The sequence below is a fragment of the Silene latifolia genome, chromosome Y (assembly GCF_048544455.1).
Source record: "Silene latifolia isolate original U9 population chromosome Y, ASM4854445v1, whole genome shotgun sequence".
Lineage (NCBI taxonomy): Eukaryota > Viridiplantae > Streptophyta > Magnoliopsida > Caryophyllales > Caryophyllaceae > Silene > Silene latifolia.
In genome coordinates this window covers 16855716-16874242 of record NC_133538.1, presented here as the reverse complement: position 1 = coordinate 16874242, position 18527 = coordinate 16855716, and the positions used below count along the sequence as shown (strand labels likewise).

The following is an 18527-nucleotide window of genomic DNA, read 5'->3' as shown; positions in this document are numbered from 1 at the left end:
ATTAATATCTAATTGATGTATAGGCTACTGTTTTATAGAAGCCACAACAAATAAGGTTCTACCAGTTGCAAACTTAGCAACTGGGGAAAAAGTATGCTTATAATTCTTACCTTCTACCTGATTATACCCTTTAACAACCAATCTGGCCTTAAACCTCTCAACAGTGCCATCAGGCTTATATTTAATTTTATATACCCGCTTACTACCTATGGCCTGCTTATTAGGTGGTAAAGAAGTGAGCTCCTAAGTTTGATTATCTTCATGAGCTTTTAACTCTTGATCCATTGCAGTAATCCATCTAGGATTGATGCTTGCTTAAAAGAACTAGGTTCAGACTCAGTTAAAACATTATATAAGACCTGACATATTCCTTGTCAAACCCATTGATATTATTTAAAACCTGAATATGTAAAGCATTAGGATGCAATAGTGAAGGAGGAAGTGGACAACGAAAACCCTTCATTCTAGATAAAGCAAACCTATTCCTAACAGACTTCCTAGCAACAGAATCATTGTCTGTATGGCCCTAAACAACTGTTCTAGGAGTATCCAAGTTAGGAATGAATGATGTAGTATATGTCACTGGTTCAGTGACTATAACCTCATGATGCCCAAGAGAATTTGAAACCCCAGCAGAGGAATTAATGTCATTGTTAGCAAAAGTAACATTACTATTGTGGTTTGGACCAGTTGACACTTCTATAGTTGTATTGTTCCTAGTTAAAATAGGATTATTTAAGCCATCATAATGCAGGTATACCATTGTAAATGTATTATGTTGTTGTAAATCAACAATATTGTTGTAAGGAAAATAATCTTCTTTAAATATTACATCCCTGCTTGTAAACAGTACATGTTTTTATAAATCATAAACCTTGTATCCCTTTTGATCAAAAGGATATCCAAGAAAAACACATTTACTTGCTCTTGGTTTAAACTTATTAGAAGAATGTTTGGTTGCAAAACAAACTGAACCAAAAACTCTCAACTCATCATACTGTGGAGCTTCACCAAAACGGACTTCATATGGAGTTTTCCAAGTAAGCAACTTTGTTGGCATTTTATTTATCAAATAAGTAGCAGTTAGCAAGCATTTAGCCCAAAAATTTATAGGAACATTAAAGTGAAACTTGAGAGCACTAGTAGTGTTTAGAAGGTGCCTATGCTTTCTCTCTACACGCCCATTTTGCTGAGGCCTACCTGCTATACTTCTTTGATGTTGAATACCTTTAGTTCTAAAGAAATCTGCACATTGCGTCTGAAAAATTTATGCTCCATTATCAGACCTAATGTACCTAACTTTAGACCCAAAATGAGTTTCAACATATGCTACAAAGCCTTTATCAAACTAGGTACCTGTGTTTTATTATGCAACAAGAAAACCCAAGTATTCCTAGAATAGTCATCCAAAATAGTAAGAAATTATCTAGCACCTATATTAGATTGTGACCTATATGGTCCCCAAAGATCCATGTGTACCAAATCAAAACATTTCTTAGCATGTGAAATATTCTATTAAAAGGAAGAACATGATGCTTAGCCAGAAGACAAGTCTCACAAAAAATGTTCTTTATTCCTTTAAGTTCAATGCAAGGTACATGCTGTAATTTTTCAAGAGAACTATGACCAAACCATGCATGAATTAAGAAAAGATTACATTTATTATCAGCTAAAGTAGTCTTAGAAGAAAGAAAAACTGTAGATACATTTTTACTAGGTACTGAACTATGAGAAATAGGGAATGTAACTCTAGATTTGATATTAATTATATTCAAATCTCTTGTTCTATGTGCAACAGCAACAATTGACTTATTTGAAGGGTCCTGAAACAAGCATTTATATGTCAAGAAACAAACAATTAATCCAGTTGTTGTCACTAACATACCAACAGATAAAAACTTCTGTCCAAAATCAGGAATATAAAGCACATTTTCAAGCATGATTTTATCAGTAAATACATCTAACCTGCTTTAAAAACCTTCTTTAGTGTCCCATCCGGTAAGGCCACATTTATAGGTTTAGCTAAGGTCTTAACATGGTGTAACAGATTATACTGAAAAGTTATATGCTCAGATACACCCGTATCAACTATCCATAAATAAGTATGAATATTCTGAAACATAGATTTAACAGGGAAAGAAACTTATGCAGAAACCAAACCTGCAAAGTTAACAGTAGAGTGCCGAGATAAATCTCAGCAGAAGCAGAATATGCCTTGGAAACCTGCTGCATAACAGAATTAATGATGCCCTGAACCATGTCAGAAGATACATTAGCAGGCATTCCAGGGTAATGAATAGGCTAATTATAAGGAAAAACACTATCAATAGGTGAAAGATCCGCATATTCTTTATCCTGATCATGATGAGCAATCAACACATTGTTGGCGGCTGTAACAAAAGATTCATTGACCTTTGCCTTCCCCATCTTAAAAGCCTTATACATGTAGTATCTTTCAAGCACATGTCCCTTGATATTACAGAAAGTGCAAGTCTTGAGGCGATGACAGTCAGCAATGACATAACCAGGCTTATTGCAATGCTCACAAACAGCAACAAAACCACTTACTGCAATATCTTCTTTAGCTTTCTTGGAAGATTGTCCATGCAGATTATGATTATTGAACCTCTTTTTGATCACATAAGAAGAATTTTCCACATAAAACTCATTTACGGAATCATTAATAACCTTCTGCATCTCAATTTTCTGAAGCAACCCCGAAGTTATGTTGATTGAGGGCAAGGGATCCATGGAAAGAACAGTAGTTTGAACCTGCTAATAGCTGGAATTCAACCCCATTAATAGCTGAATGAATTTAGAGTGTGTCTCCCTATCCAAGATCTTCTTCAGAAGCTGACAAGTGCATTTTGCCATAACACCATAGACACACATAGGCACTGGATCCTTCTGATCTATGCTTTCCCAAAGATTCTTCATCCTGCTATATTACTCGATCAAAGGAAGATTATCTTGCTTAGAATTGATTAGATCCTTCTTTACTTCATATATCTCAAGAATATTAGGCTGACCATAGCGTTCAACTATCTCAGACCATAAATTCTTGACAGAGACTGGATACTGAAGATTTTCACGAAGAGATTGAGCAATAGAATGAAGAATCCATCGCAGAACCAGTAGATCACATATGATCCACTGATTATAAGTCTTGTCATTCTTCTCAGGCATAGAGCATTCACCAGTAATGAAGTCAGACTTGTTCTTGGACAGCAAAGCTTGGACAGCAAAGCTTGGACAACATCACGTTGCCATTGCAAAAACTTTGTGTCATCAAACAGTACATCAGTAAGCTTCAAATTGGGCTAATCATTCTGACTAAGGAAGAGAGGATCATCAAATGGTGAGTATTGATCAGATGTTTGATCAGAAGAAGGTTTTGATTCAGGCATGATTAGATTGAAAAAAAAAAATTTATGTAAAATAAAGAAATATTTGAGGAATTTTAATGGTGCGGAAGCGAATTTTAATCAAACAAGATCGAAACATAGGTGATTGATACCATATGAACCTTCATCTTCATGATGATGATAAGATGAAGATATACGAAAAGTATTATTGTAGACGATGATTGTATAAGAGAGAAGAGAAGAGAATTGTAAGAAATATATTTTTGTATTCATAAAACAGTATATTGTACAGTGAGGAACCTCCTTTATATATATAAAAGACCATATAGCTAGTCTAACAAACTCTTAACCGACTAACTACTTTATAACAACCTTGTAACAACCTTAATACAACTAACTAAGCTTATAACTACCTTAGTTAGTTTATAAAATTGAACTTAAATAGTTGAAATTAAGTCCAAAATAATAGGACCTTAGTAGAGTTACCTTTGCACTTTGCCTTGCCATAATATATATGGTGATGCATAATTCACGTGACATATATAATGGGATCAAACTTGGTTCACCATCGAAGATATTAGCCTAATGATTAAGACTGAAGGTACACATTAGGTTACAAATTTGAATTCGCATTCTCTTATATTGTACTGATCTTGGCATCTTGCGCCTCATTTGACATAAAAAAGGCTTAGTCCACCATTGTCACCATCTTTGTTTACATACAAATGTCGAAGAATAAAAAAGGGTACACGTTAGGAATTCTGTTTTTTGCTAAAATGAAGTTGTATTAATAATGATCGGAACAAAAATACAATTATGGGTCATGAGACTACAACCCATCACATATTCAGCCCATCGGATTGAGCCCATAAAACCTCAAAACAGAAAGAGATACATCAAACTAAAAATACGGGCAACAAAACTAGATGCGTCTCTTTCTCTTCTCCACAATGTTTCTTCATTCTGTGCAGTCACTTTCCTTGGATGCTCAGTTGATCCAACCACCCTCTATCACACCTCGTAGCCGGATTATGGAAACAACCATTAAACCTCACTATCAAATCCTCTATCATTTTCTGGGTTACTTTCTCCGGTCTTTGAAGCTTTTGTTCAAATTTAGAGAGATTTCTTTAGAGCCATATCTGGTAAATGCATTCATTCAAAAATGGAATTCAAGATGTTTTTCCTTAACTTTGATCCTCCCATCCTCCTTCTCCAGGTAAGAACATCCTGATAAGGTAAGGTAACTTTGGTCCAGTTCTTGATACAATCGATTATGCATCTACTGTATGAGCAATTAAAAAAGAGATGCTTAAGAGTCTCACTAGCATTTCCACAGATGCAGCAGGTATCATCATCACTAATGCCAAATATTTTTAATTTAGCTTTAATATTCATGCTCTTGTGGTGATATAGCCATCAGAGAAAAGCATGCTTGGGAATCGTCCATTTGGTCCACACAAATCTGTGCCAATGAACAAGTCCCCCAGTCTCCCTGAGACTTTCATATCCTTTTGATATGGTGTATTCATACACTTTCTGAGTTGTCCATTGCTGTTGATTATCATTATCTATAAAATCATCTCTGACCTTGCAAATTCTTCTCCAATACCAGCTTGACCCAGGTGAAGGTTGATAGTCTGGCCAGTTTGTTTACTTTATATACATTTGATTAACACACCTGACCCATAAATGATCAGCTTTAGATTCCACCCATCACACTAGCTTGCCTATTGCTGCCTTGTTCCAAGTGAGATCATCTTTTAGACCTAATTCCCATTCTTTCAGAGGTTTGTATATCTTGTCCTAGGATATAAGAGGAGACCTTAAATAGTCTACCCCCCATCCCATTGGAAATTTCTGTATATGATTTCATTTTTCATGATTACTCCACTGGGAAGGATGAACATAGAGGCCCAATAATTATGGAAGGTTTTGAGAACTGCCCTGATCAGAATTAATCTCCCTGCATATGAAAGCTTCTTGATCCCTATCCCCCTGATTTTTTACATGAGTTTGTCTATTAGAGGCCTGCAGTCCTGTGTGTTCAGTCTGGTAGTCTTAGTTGGAACACCTAAGTATCTGAATGGTAGCTTGCCCTCTACCATCCCAGACACTTGGATAATATCCCTCTTCAAGGTATCTTTGACTCTATTGAAATATGCATTAGATTTACCTTTGTTCATCTTAAGTCCAGATGACTTAGAGAAGGTAGAGAAAGGCCCGAGCATGATCATAATTGAGTCTGCATCTCCCTTGCAAAATATTAAAAGATCATCTGCAAACATGAGATGATTGAGTCTTAAAGGCTTACATAGTGGATGAAATTTGAACTTGCTGTCTTTTTTAGTATACCTCAGAAGTCTAGAAAGATAGTTCATGCAGATAGTGAATAACAAAGGGGAAAATGGGTCCCCCTGTCTTAGACCCCTTTGACCTATAAAAAAACCAAAGTTGTCACCATTAATATTTAAAAAATAGGAGGCTGTAAAGACACAGTACACTTGTATATCCACCCTCTGAATTGCACAGGGAACTTCATTGCTTTTAGGAGTTGATACAGAAAATCCCACTCAATAGTATCATATGCTTTCTGTAAGTCCATTTTGAAGAGGCATCTTGGGGACACTGATTTCCTTTCAAATAACCTAATTATATCTTGACATACCAGAACATTTTCCATTATACTTTTACCCTAGATGAAACCTCTTTGACTTGTTGCAATCAAATCAGATAACACTTTTGATAGCCTGTTGCAAATGAGCTTGGATATGCATTTGTATAGGACATTGCAGCAGGCTATTGGTCTGTATTGAAGTACAGTAGTAGGTCTCTCCACCTTGGGCAAAAAGTGATCAAGGTGGTATTTATCTGTGTGAGAATTTGACCAGTCTGAAAAAAGTCCATAACTGCCTCTGAAATATCTCCTCCCACAATGTCCCATGCATCTTTAAAAAATTTGCTGGAATACCCATCTGGGCCAGGTGCCTTATCATTGGGAATATAGAATATTACATCTTTAATTTCTTCTCTTGTGATTGGCGTCAGTAGAATCTACAGGTGTTCATCAGAGCAAACTTTACCTTCATGAACCACTCTATTGTTTACTTGAATCACCAGTTCCTTAGACCCAAGTAGCATCTGGTAATATTCCAAGAACGCACTCTGAATGCTGCTCTCCTCAGAGCACAAATTTTCCTTGTGGTCCCTGATACATGCATATTGTATAGTCCTTTTAGCCTATTTTAGCACATATTTCCATGTATTCTTGTACTGTTTATATAGTATTTTGCCCCCGAATTGGCTACTTTGGTTCGTTTTGTCCGTTTTGTAGAAATGAACGCGAAAGTAGTGGAATCGTACCATTTTTCGTCCTTTTTGCATGCATTTTGAGCAGACGGGATTTTCTGGAGTGAGTTCCTGCATTGGGATGCGTGAAGGCATGGTTTACGAGGCAGTCGGGTACGAGTTTAAGCTGATTTGAAGGAAGAACATTCGATCGAGTGGTTTTATCACTCGATCGAATGGTTTCTACGTCATTGGTTGATCGATCGAGCACCTTTTTACTCGATCAAGAAGTGCTGAAAAGAGAGGTTACTCGATCGAGTAACTATTCTACTCGATCGAGTAGATTTTCTGGAGTTTTGCTCGATCGAGTGGATTTATTCTACTCGATCGAGTGGTGTGGTCTGGCGTGGGCTTTAATTAGCCCGTAAGCTTGTTTTAGCTTTTGGTCTTAGGTTATTTTCTATTTAAACGCAACTTTACTAGGTCATTAGCATCTAATCTTTAATCTTATCATCTATCAGTTTTAGCTTTCACAGTAAAAAAAACATTACGTTGCTTTTCCCTTCTCTACTGTAACTTTATTTTCGGGGTTATTTCGCTCGGATTTGCGTGTTCTTTACGCCGGACTCTCATGATTGTAATCTCTTTATCCTTTCTTAATAATAATCTCTCTTTTGTTTACTTTTATTCTTTGTTTTGCTTTATTTAATTTCTGCCCTAATTCACTTTTATACAATTTAATTATCGTTTTAATATGTTGAATGCTGGTTATTTATCTACTGTTAGTTTTGATAGTATTAATAGCGATATGAGTAGCTAAATCTAATTCATGTTGGGATTAGGGGATCTACGGTAGGAATGTGACGATGTAGTAAATAGGTTATATGAATTAATTGTGGGATTCTGTCACCATAGCAATATAACTGTATTCTACCGACTTAGTTGAGTGCACGCTTCTGAGTCACCCTTTTAATCTGGCTAAATTTAATCCTGGATCGGAAGATTGGACTAAATAGGTCTGCTATGAACAGTAGACTACCTTGACGAGGGCGTAAGTTAAGTTAGTGAAGGTTTGGGATAGAAAGTGGACCGGAAGGACCTTTCCATATCCGTCTCGTAGTAATTTATCTAAGTTGTTTACAGTTGAGTCACTGGACTACCGTTGTGAACCGAAATCCTGACATGACCCTTCTTTATTTGATAGTTTATCATCTTTTTCTACCTTTATTTGCTCTTTTCTTTGCTTCTATTCCTTTAAACCTTTTAGTTTAGAAAACCAATTTAAACACCCCCCATTTTGTGACCAAATAGACGGGCTTTTACAGATATCTTGCCTCCTGAGAAGATCGACCTGACTTCCCTAGCTATATAGTTAGTTTAGTTAGTTTATTTTTGATAGGTACACGACAGCCCTGTCAAATTTTGGCGCCGTTGCCGAGGAGGCAATTGCCCTATCTGTCTTTGTTTCGTTTATTTTATCCGTCTTAAGGAATTTTTATTCCTTGAGGCAGTTCTTATTTATTTTCTTTCAGTGTTGTTTATGCCCAGGTCAGACAGGTTTGAGTTAGTTGCAGCTGATTCAGAGCTAGAGAAACTATTTAGGCATAGACTCCGTCTGCAAAGAGAATCACGAAAGGAAGCCTTGAGTACTTTCGAACCAGAGCTTTAGCATTTCCTTTTTACAGACAATCCATCTTTTGAAGAAGATACTTCTAGTTCTGTAAGCCAACCAGTAAAGATGTCAAACATTGCTAGTCACTCGGAGCCTAAACAGCCTCAATTCCAAAGGGTTTCAATCTCCAGACTGAGGATGGGAATACATTTGATATCCGTCCTTCCTATATCAATCTGGTGGAGAGAAATCTCTATAGAGGTGTGGCAGGTGAAGACCCGAGGAAGCACATGGAGGTCTTTACGGACTACTGTTCTACTATCCCCGTCACAAAAGGGGTAACTCAAGACAAGATTAAGGAGGTTCTGTTTCCTTTTTCTTTGACTGACTCAGCCAGGGAGTGACTGACTGATTTGGACCGCGCGGCCGCAGGTGTTACCAACTGGGAGACCCTTGCTCTTACTTTTTACAAGAGATATTTCCCTCCACAATGCACCAATCAGCTGAGGGCAAAGATCACAAGTTTCAAGCAAGCACCTGATGAAACTTTTAATGAAGCATGGTCCCGTTTCAAGAAGTTAGTGAGTTCTATTCCTCACCATGGTTTCGATCCGTGGTTTCTGTCTAACCAGTTCTACAATGGGCTATATGATGATCACAGAGCCATACTTGATGCGTCATGTAACGGAAGATTCCATGAGAACACTGACGGTGATAAGAGATGGGCCCTTATTGAAGAGATGACGAATCACTGTGCTGAGTATGGAAACCCGAGGGATGGTATTAGAACAGTTCATGTAGTTGATAAGCATTTGTGGCTCAGCTGGAAGCCATGAATGCTAGGTTTGATAAGTTGGAGTTGCATTCTACTGGGGAGCCTCAGACGGTCCATATGCTTACTAGAGGGGAGACCGTCACATGTGAGAGGTGTGGTAGCAACGACGGCCATATTGCTGTTGGCTGTCTTACAGGGAAGGAACAGGTCCTTGCCTTTCAACAATATAGGCAAGGAGGGGGTTCCTATTATAACAACCAAGGGGCAGTCCATCCCAATTTGAGGTGGATAAGTCAAAATGTGCTCAATCCTACCTCTCCTCCGCACCAGCAGCAGCCGTATGTTCCTCCACATAAGAATCAACAAGGCTTTTAGAAGCCCCATTCCTTCCCTCCTCCCAATCACGGTGCATCATCTTCCGGAGGGGTGAATGAGATAGATGAGCTAAAGACGATGTTGCAATCTTTTACAAAGCAGTGCCAGCTGAGTGATCAACAAAAAGATGCATCCATAAAGGCACTTGAAACACAAGTTGCCCAGTTTGCCGCGAACCAATCTGCAAGGATACCGGGTCATTTACCGTCACAAGCTGACAAAAATCCACATGAGACGATAAATTTAATCAATTTGAGAAACGGTCGTTCATATGAGGGACCGGAAGTCTTGAAATCAGATCCGAGGAAGGTTATAACTGCTGATGAACAGTGTTCTGGTGAAGAAAAGGAGCTGACGGCAAAGAAAGTGCTCGATCGACTAGTTTCTGGGGGTCGATCGAGTAAAAATGCTGAAGAAAGTACTCGATCGAGTGGAATTTCTACTCAATCGAGTGAACAGGAAAAAGGAACTGCTCGATCGAGTGAAATTTATGCTCGACCGAGTGACTCTGTTGAAGAAACTACTCGATCGAATGGGATTTTTGGTCGATCGAGCAGTATGGATAAGGATCAGCTTGATCGAGAGCCTGCTAGTGCTCGATCGAGTGAGAAATCACCTAAAAGACCTCGTTCGAGAGGAAAGAAGCGTCCGAAGGACTTGGAGCTTGATCCGGCTGACACGTTAGAAGAGAGGAACAAGGGACTCAAGATACCCATCACGGCACCCCTCCCGAGGCGGTTGGAAATTACTAAAGCTAATCAACAATTCGACAAATTTGCCGAAATCCTGAGAAGCTTGCAGGTCACTGTGCCAGTCGTCGAACTGCTGACACAGGTACCCTCTTACCTTAAATTTATCAAAGAAATTTTATCGCGTAAGAGGCACATTAATGATCATGAGACGATAGCTTTGACCGAGGTAGGGACGGCCCTAGTTCAGAATAAGTTACCTCCCAAACAGTCAGACCCGGGTAGTTTCTCAATTCTGTGTCACATTGGTACCCATTTGATTGATAACGCGTTATGCGATCTTGGCGCTAGCGTGAGTGTCTTACCATTGTCTCTGGCTAAGAGACTTGGTTTGACAAAGTTTAATTGCACAAATATGACTGTTCAGATGGCCGACCGTAGCATATCACGGCCACTAGGTGTCATAGAAGACATACCAGTTAAGATCGGGAGGTTCTTTATTCCCGTTGACTTCGTTGTACTTGACATCCCCGAAGATGCACATACCCCTATTATTTTAGGGAGACCATTTTTGTTTACTGCCCGTGCAGTAATAGACATCGGGGGCAAGACATTGACTTTTCAGGTTGGGGACGAGGAACTGATATTCCATCAGTTTAAGTTCCGGAGGGCTCCCATGCAAGCTCAGCCTTGTAATGCCCTCTCTTCTATTGACCCTATTATTGACACTCCAAATGAAAATTTGGAACATTGTGATGCTATTGTGACCCCTCTGCCTCTGGTTGAGAGCAAAAAGGAGGAAAGTTCGTCTGTTTTCCTTGCTGCAGGTACAGATGAAAATAATGCAGGAGCTGTCAAGGGGTGTTGTGCAATTAATGTCAGTCAAACTGGGAGTGACGATGTTAAAGTCGGTGAGAAAGGAGCAAGGATGAGAAAAGTTCGCGCATATGTGGATGTCAACTATTCTCCTCCTAATGATCCAAGTTCAAGCTCATGGAAACTGAAGAGGACAATAAATGTTGCTGAGATGACGTCCTCCAGTCAGGAGCCCTTCGAGGGGCTACTGAATTGCCTTGGGAAGTGAGCGGGGAAATGCCCCGTGTACCAACTTGTAAAAACAATTTTTAAATTTTCCGTTGAACTTTAATTATTGCTTTTAATTAGGACAATTAGAATTTAGACAATTTTTAGCGTAGATTAGAGACTATAGACTGTTACTTTGCGTGTTTGGTATTTTGGGATACTTTTGCGAGTGTTTCTATGCAGGTTTGGGGAATTTTACGCAAATTCAAAGGAAGAATGACGAATTCAAGAGCTTACACGATGAAAAGAGCTCGATCGAGTACTTTTTCTACTCGATCGAGTGAAATGTGGTCGATCGAGTGATTCCATTTTAGTCGATCGAGTAAAGCTGAAAAGGGGAGTTCTCGATCGAGTAAATTTTTACTCGAACGAGCAGATGAATCCAAAAAGTCCTCGATCGAGCAGTTATAAACCACTCGATCGAGTGAACTGGGAAAAGACACGCAGGGAGTCTTCTATAACTCCTTTCTTTTTCGTTGTTAATTCATTTTACCCTTAATTTGTTCGACCCCCTTGATATTTGTGATAAAAAAAATACCCCAAATCCCTCATATTTCTTGCCCTTTTGCCAAATCCGTCACCTACATTGTGCTTATTGTTGATTAATCGTCATTTGCCCTCTGTTTCCCCTTTGATTTACGCTCATTTACACGGTCTATTGAGGGAATTAGGGTTCCGCGGTTTTCGATCAAAAAATCGCCTATTTTGCTTATTTCTTGTCGATTAATTGTTCTTTGTGGGTTCTATATTATCAAATAAGTGATCCTTACTCTTCTTTATCCTTTAATTTTTGCTTCTTATGAGGATAATCAATGATTAGGGTTTCGATTTTCTGTTTGGGTCGATATTTTCGACTATAATTTCGATTTAATGCTTAATTTGTCTTGCTTGATGATCAATTCCCATTCCTCATTGATTTTTACATGTTTAAATTCGAATTTTGCGCGACATTTGCGCTTAGGGGTTTTTACAGTCAAAACTTTCGACTGAAAATTAGTCTGTGCAGCTGCATTATGCTTAATTCGCCTCTATTGATGTTTAATTTGCCGCCAATTATACTTACTACCCTTCCCCTATCGCTGTTTATCCGCTGTAATTCGAGTTTTTGAGGAAAGTTGGGAATTTTTGTGCTGTAGGTCGAATTTTTCGACTGGTTAGGGGAATTTTCGTGCCGTTTTCATGCTGATTTTCATGCTGTTTAGCTGCTATTTTCTTATCAATTCCCCTGCCCTATTTATTCAGGATGGATTCTAGCTCGATGCCTTCGTCGAGCTCTTCTGCCAGTCCGTCTTTGTCTCTGTCTGAGACAGTAGTCCCTGCTGTTACTACCGTCTCCGCACCGGTCAGCACATCTGTGTTCTTAGTCTCTGCTGCCCGTACAGTTTTTACACCTGCTAGCACTGCTGCTAGCCCTGTTTCGGCTGCCACTTCAGTCACAACCACCACCACTGCTAGCACTGCTGCTAGTCTTTCTTCCTCACTAGTGGTCACAGCAGCCACAGCCTCTACTTCAGTCACGGTGAGCACACCTGTGGCGGACTCACCAGCAGTTGCAGCTGCTTTTCGGGCGGCTCTAGTTCCTCGCACCGTCACTGCACGGGCTTCTACTTCGGGTTCTAGAGGCTAGGGCTGAGGTCGTGGACGTGCTCGTGCTACACCAGCTCCTGCCACTTCTACTTCTGCTGCTCCTGGTGGCACGGTTACCATCCGAGGGGACAACTCCCTCGACTCCCACCCTGAGTACCCGCAGGTAATTTTCGTTAACGGTGTACATCGTAAGAGCTTTTATAACCTCGTTGGCTGTGAGATTTTACGTACCCGGTTCTTAGATAAACCGGCACTTGAGAGACTCGGCTTCTACGAGTCAGTTTGTGAGCTTTTACGGGGCACGGGGATGGCCGGACTCATCACTATGAGTGGCCACACCTTTCTGGAGCTGAGTCTTGAGTTCCTCAGCTCCTTCACCTTCTCCTCCGGGGCACACGTCGCTGCCCTCACAAGTTCTTCTGTGTCTTTTCGGTTGTTCAACCGGACTTTTTCGATGACTTTGGGGGAGTTTGGTAGCAGATTTGGAATTTCCTCTACGGGCGACACTGCCGCCCCTAGGAGGGTCGTTCATCAGCTTTGGCGGACCTTGGCCCAGACCACCTTTCTCGAGCGAAATCTCGCACAGTTCCACCTGCCTGTTACTTTCTTAGACTGATGGGGAGCACCATTTTTGGCCGAAAGGAGCCAAACAACATCAACAACAACGAGCTCTCCATCTTAGGCGGTTACCTGAACATTGACTGCGAGGGTCCTTTTACCCTCAACATCGCCTATCTAACCGCCCAAAACTTCCAGGCCCAGGGGAAGAAGGTCACGGGATCTATTTGATACGTGCATATTGTATAGTCTTCTTAGCCTATTTTAGCACGTATTTCCATGCATTCTTGTACTGTTTATATAGTATTTTGCCCCCGAATTGGCTACTTTGGTTCGTTTTGTCCGTTTTGTAGAAATGAACGCGAAAGTAGTGGAATCGTACCATTTTTCGTCCTTTTTGCATGCATTTTGAGGAGACGGGATTTTCTGGAGTGAGTTTCTGCATTGGGACGCGTGAAGGCACGGTTTACGAGGCAGTCGGGCACGAGTCTAAGCTAATTTGAAGGAAGAACATTCGATCGAGTGGTTTTATTACTCGATCGAATGGTTTCTACGTCATTGGTTGATCGATCGAGCACTTTTATACTCGATCAAGAAGTGCTGAAAAGAGAGGTTACTCGATCGAGTAGATTTTCTGGAGTTTTGCTCGATCGAGTGGATTTATTCTACTCGATCGAGTTGTTTGGTCTGGCGTGGGCTTTAATTAGCCCGTAAGCTTGTTTTAGCTTTTGGACTTAGTTAAATTAAACGCAAATTTACTAGGTCATTAGCTATCTTGAGTCTTATCATCGACACTTTTTCTCAGTTTTTCATCTATCATTTTCATACTTCACTGTAACTTTGCCTTCGGGGGTATTTCGCTCGGATTTGTGTGTTCTGTACGCCGGATTCTCACGATTGTAATCTCTTTCTCCTTTCTTAATAATAATCTTTACTTCATTGCTTTAATTCTTTGTCTTGCTTTATTTAATTTCTGCCCTAATTTAATTTTTATGCAATTTGATTATCGTTTTAATATGTTGAATGCTGGTTATTTATCTGCTGTTAGTTTTGATAGTATTAATAGCAATATGAGTAGCTAAACTATTTCATATTGGGATTAGGGCATCTACGGTAGAAATGTGACGATGTAGTAAATAGGTTAGATGAATTAATTGTGAGATTCTGTCACCATAGCAATTTAACTGTATTTTACCGACTTAGTTGAGTGCACGCTTCTGAGTCACCCTTTAATCTGGCTAAATTTAATCCTGGATCGGAAGATTGGACTAAATAGGCCTGCAATGAACAGTATGTTGGGAAATGTGTCCTCAACAATAGTGCGATTACATGATTTAAATATCATTATTAAATCTCCTTTTAAGAATACATGTGGGATGTAATATTTTACAGTCAACTGGTCCACACATATCGGTAATGATTGGCTGACTAGAGTTTGACATTCGTCGTGCGGACGGTGGTGATCAGTTGATCCCCTTAGGTCATACATATAGGGAAATACTCTTAATTGATTATTTAATTAATCGTATACTGATACGAGTTAATTAAATTACTTAAAATTGACGGATGATTTTGTGAGTATAATTTACGTATCTTATTGTAAATATGATTAAATAAGACACGGTCTAAGTAATCGAATTATTTTATTACTTGGATGAAATTATTGTTTACAGAAACAATTGAATCGGAATGAATAAATTATTATAAATACAGAATGTTGTAATTTATAATTTGGAAACATTTTTGGTACAAGTAATTACGAATTACTAGTCGATTTTGTAAATGATATATTTTATGAGTATGTTGATTTTTAAATGTTAAAAATACATTACATTGTGACATGTCATGTAACATGTCACATGTGACAAATTTGACAAATGACAAAAATAAAATGGATTCTCCATTTTATGTCTTAAAACCGAAAATGTGGGTGGGCATATAGTTTATATTGTGTTATTTATTTTAAATGGAAACACAATCATAACAATAGGTAGTAGGCTTTGCATGCTTGGTCTCTTGTGAAGAGCAAAAATGAAAGCTATTGGGCAACCTACCCAATGCCATTATTTCGGCCAAATGAAAAAGAAAAGAGAGAGTTTTCTTTTTCAATTAATTCATTCATTCTTCATCTTATTTTCTAGTGTAAGAAAATCCATAAAAACTCTCTACAATTTATGAGAATTCTAGAGAAATAAACTCACAATATTATCCCCTCTTGACCGAAATAATCAAGAGCCCAAATACAATTTATTTGTATCAATTTTATTGTAAAACCATTATTATTACTAGATCTAAATAGTATTGGTTTATTAAGATGTATTCCTTGGGTATATGCTTTTGGGAGGGATTCTACTCTTGAATCCTTGTTCTTCCATTTGGAAAGCTCAAGAACAAAAGAAAAGGAGATTTCTTTTGTGCCCATAAAACCGAAAACAACAATGTAAGAACATGATTTCTTCTCCTTTATTATATTGTTTGCATGCATAAAATCCACATTTAATTTTATGACAAATTAATTTTGACATATATGAATATGTTAGTATGTATATGAATCTACATTTCCTTCAATTGGTATCAGAGCCACGGTTGTTTGCATGCAAATTGGTTAAAAGTTTTTCCGAGTTATATGAATAACAAATAAAACTTGTAAAATTTGTGTTATTATGATATATCACGAAATAAATACATGCATGTTAATATTTCTGGTCCTAAAATGTTTTAGGATATTTTTGTTGATTTTTCGGATTTTTATTGTTCATAATTTACAATAATGGCATTTAAATGTGATTTTATGAGTAAAAATGTCATTTTTGGTCTAAAAATAGCTATACTTCGAATTTTCACTTGGTTTTTGGATATGTTGTTACATATATTATTTTGAGATAACCTGTAAATTTTCATAATTTTTGGACTTGTTATGCTCGAAAAATGAATTTTTCATTATTAAATTCGGATTTAAGAGAAAAATAGGTTAATAAGAGTTAAATTTCGAATCTGGTCATAGAAAATTAATATGTTGTCACATGCAATTTTACAAGATGTGTGTAAAATAATTGGCTATAAAGAAGTCTTTTAGCATGATTTATGAATTTTTGAAGAAAAATAGCATAAATAGTGACATTATTAGTTGGAAATTAATAAAACATAATCTATGACTTAGGAAAAACGTCTAATGTTGCATTTTATTGTATTTTTCAGATCTAAAATTGAAAAGTTAATGAAAATAATTTTTCCATGTTTTTATGATTATTTTATTAAATATCGATAAACCGCAACATTGTTTTTCCGGAAAATTTTCGAAATTTTATTTAACCTAAGATTTTGAACATTATGAGTGTCATGGATTTTTCCAGAATGTTCATGAATTTAAATTTCAAATTTTGAATTTATTTGAAATTTTTGGATTTATTTGAAGTTTAATAGCTTATTTTTGTATTTTTAGTCCTTTTATGAACAATTTTGTAAATAAAAGTTAATTATGGTCAAATTACTAGTGGAGACTATATTTTGAGTCCTAAGAGGTTAGGGTAATTAACTTATGCATAAATATGAGTTTATGCATTTTTGTGATTATAAAATGTTGAAATCACGCAAATCCGTAAAAAACCGAGTAATATACGATATTGGCTAATTAAAAGGCGATTTAGCATAAAATTGAGCATGTTCATACATATTATAATGCTGCATTTTCTTTATGATTGTCATAATTTTTAGTTTATGTAATTTTGAATTATGTAATTTTACTTAGTATGGCCTTAGATTTTAATTGGTATTTCCCGAAATGTATGGGAATATCGATTCGGTTGTAATTTTTATTGTGATCTCGTATCACCGTTTTGTAATTTAATAGATTTATTTTATTTTAGTTACAAATGTATAATAGGAAATTATGTAATTTATTATGTAATTTTATTCATTCCGGAGTTCCAAAAGACGGATTACTTCAAGAATGGCGATACATAAAGACGGTGTTACCTCGAGATGCGTGCCACAACCGAAGTTCAAGGGACCAATGGAGTTGGTTTCCGAATATGTAATAGATTAATAGTTTTTCTTTTTAGGAAGGCCATACTAGGATTTATTTATTTTATGCTTGCATTTTATTTTATGTCACATGCATCGCTAAATCGCCATAACTAAACATGCATTGTCTTATTTTATCGAGTTTATCGACCGTGTCAATTCGAATTATCGTAGTTCACCGCTTTAGTTCACTTAAAACGTGATAGATAATAAATTGACATGACCTCTCGCTAAAACAATTAATTGAGACATAGCCTTACCAAATAGTAGAAACCATGAAAACCTATTTCGCGAGGGAGTGCGCTCGGCCCCACCGGGGTACAAACCTTGTTACGTAGGGGAAGTGGGTGATGAATGTTAATCCACCGAATTCATGTTGATGAGGGATGTATCGGCCCCACCGTGCCCAAGTTAATGTGGGTTTGGATCATGGACACATTTATTCGAAATTTGGATTGAACTCAACAAAAGTATTTGATAAGGGATGTATCGGCCCCACCGTGCCCTTGTCGATGTGTTTTGGGCTATAGATAATTGTTAATGTAATATTATCGACCAAGAGTTCTATAAGTAGAATCGATTAAACGTTAATCCACCGAGTTATATTGATAAAGGATGTATCGGCCCCACCGTGCCTAAGTCGATATGAATTTGGGTCTTGGAATCATTTATCATAGTTGGGTAGAGGTCACTATGTAAATGCTATACTTGTTTTTCAAGTATTAATAAAACGATAAATGTTAAGTTTTCCACTATTCCGTTTTTATATTGTTCTATTTCTTTACCACTATTCATATACGATATCATTTCGTTTTTGATTCAAAACTCCATTAAAACATCGTAACTAAAGACAAAATTTGAATTTTCTTCTAAAGACCTCGTATTAACCATTGCTAAGGATCTCTTGTAAAGAGTATAGATTAAAGTTATTCATTATCAAACAGGTTTTGATTCTTGACTAACACTTCTACTTACAATGGACTATGTTTCATGTACTTAAATGAATTAAGTACATTAAAGCGATAAATTGTTTTGGTAATTAGTTTTGTCAGAATTCGTAATTGACCAAAATAACGCAACCACTTCAATGAAAGTTTTAAGACTAAAACGAACAAATGAAGAGTGATCTTCATGAATTCAACTTTGCTTCTCAAAGCAAAGACTCATTGAAT

The 18527-nt window shown here is 37.5% G+C and overlaps 1 protein-coding gene and 1 non-coding gene across 2 annotated transcripts; both read right to left on the bottom strand.

Moving 5' to 3' along the window:
- Positions 1-859: 859 nt before the first annotated feature.
- LOC141627655 (uncharacterized) lies at positions 860-5970 on the bottom strand. The gene is made up of 8 exons (XM_074440887.1): positions 5868-5970; positions 5376-5643; positions 3001-3247; positions 2320-2772; positions 2161-2250; positions 1979-2113; positions 1658-1823; positions 860-1245 (listed from the first exon to the last, which is right to left on the bottom strand). The coding sequence occupies exons 1-8, from the start codon at positions 5968-5970 to the stop codon at positions 860-862; spliced, it is 1848 nt and encodes a 615-aa protein (XP_074296988.1).
- Positions 5971-8766: 2796 nt separating this feature from the next.
- On the bottom strand, positions 8767-8872 carry LOC141636464 (small nucleolar RNA R71). Its single transcript, XR_012541072.1, has one exon. It is a non-coding gene; the product is annotated as a small nucleolar RNA R71 (small nucleolar RNA).
- Positions 8873-18527: the final 9655 nt, after the last annotated feature.

What these genes read in the sequence shown, in the direction of transcription:
- LOC141627655 (XM_074440887.1), bottom strand. Translation starts at nt 5,970, where the DNA reads ATGGACTTACAGAAAGCATATGATACTATTGAGTGGGATTTTCTGTAT. An exon ending in CCTCTAATAGACAAACTCAT is followed by an intron (nt 3,248 to 5,375) that starts GTAAAAAATCAG and finishes ATGTTGTCCAAG; the next exon opens with CTTTGCTGTCCAAGCTTTGC. An exon ending in CTCTACTGTTAACTTTGCAG is followed by an intron (nt 2,114 to 2,160) that starts GTTTGGTTTCTG and finishes TCTATGTTTCAG; the next exon opens with AATATTCATACTTATTTATG.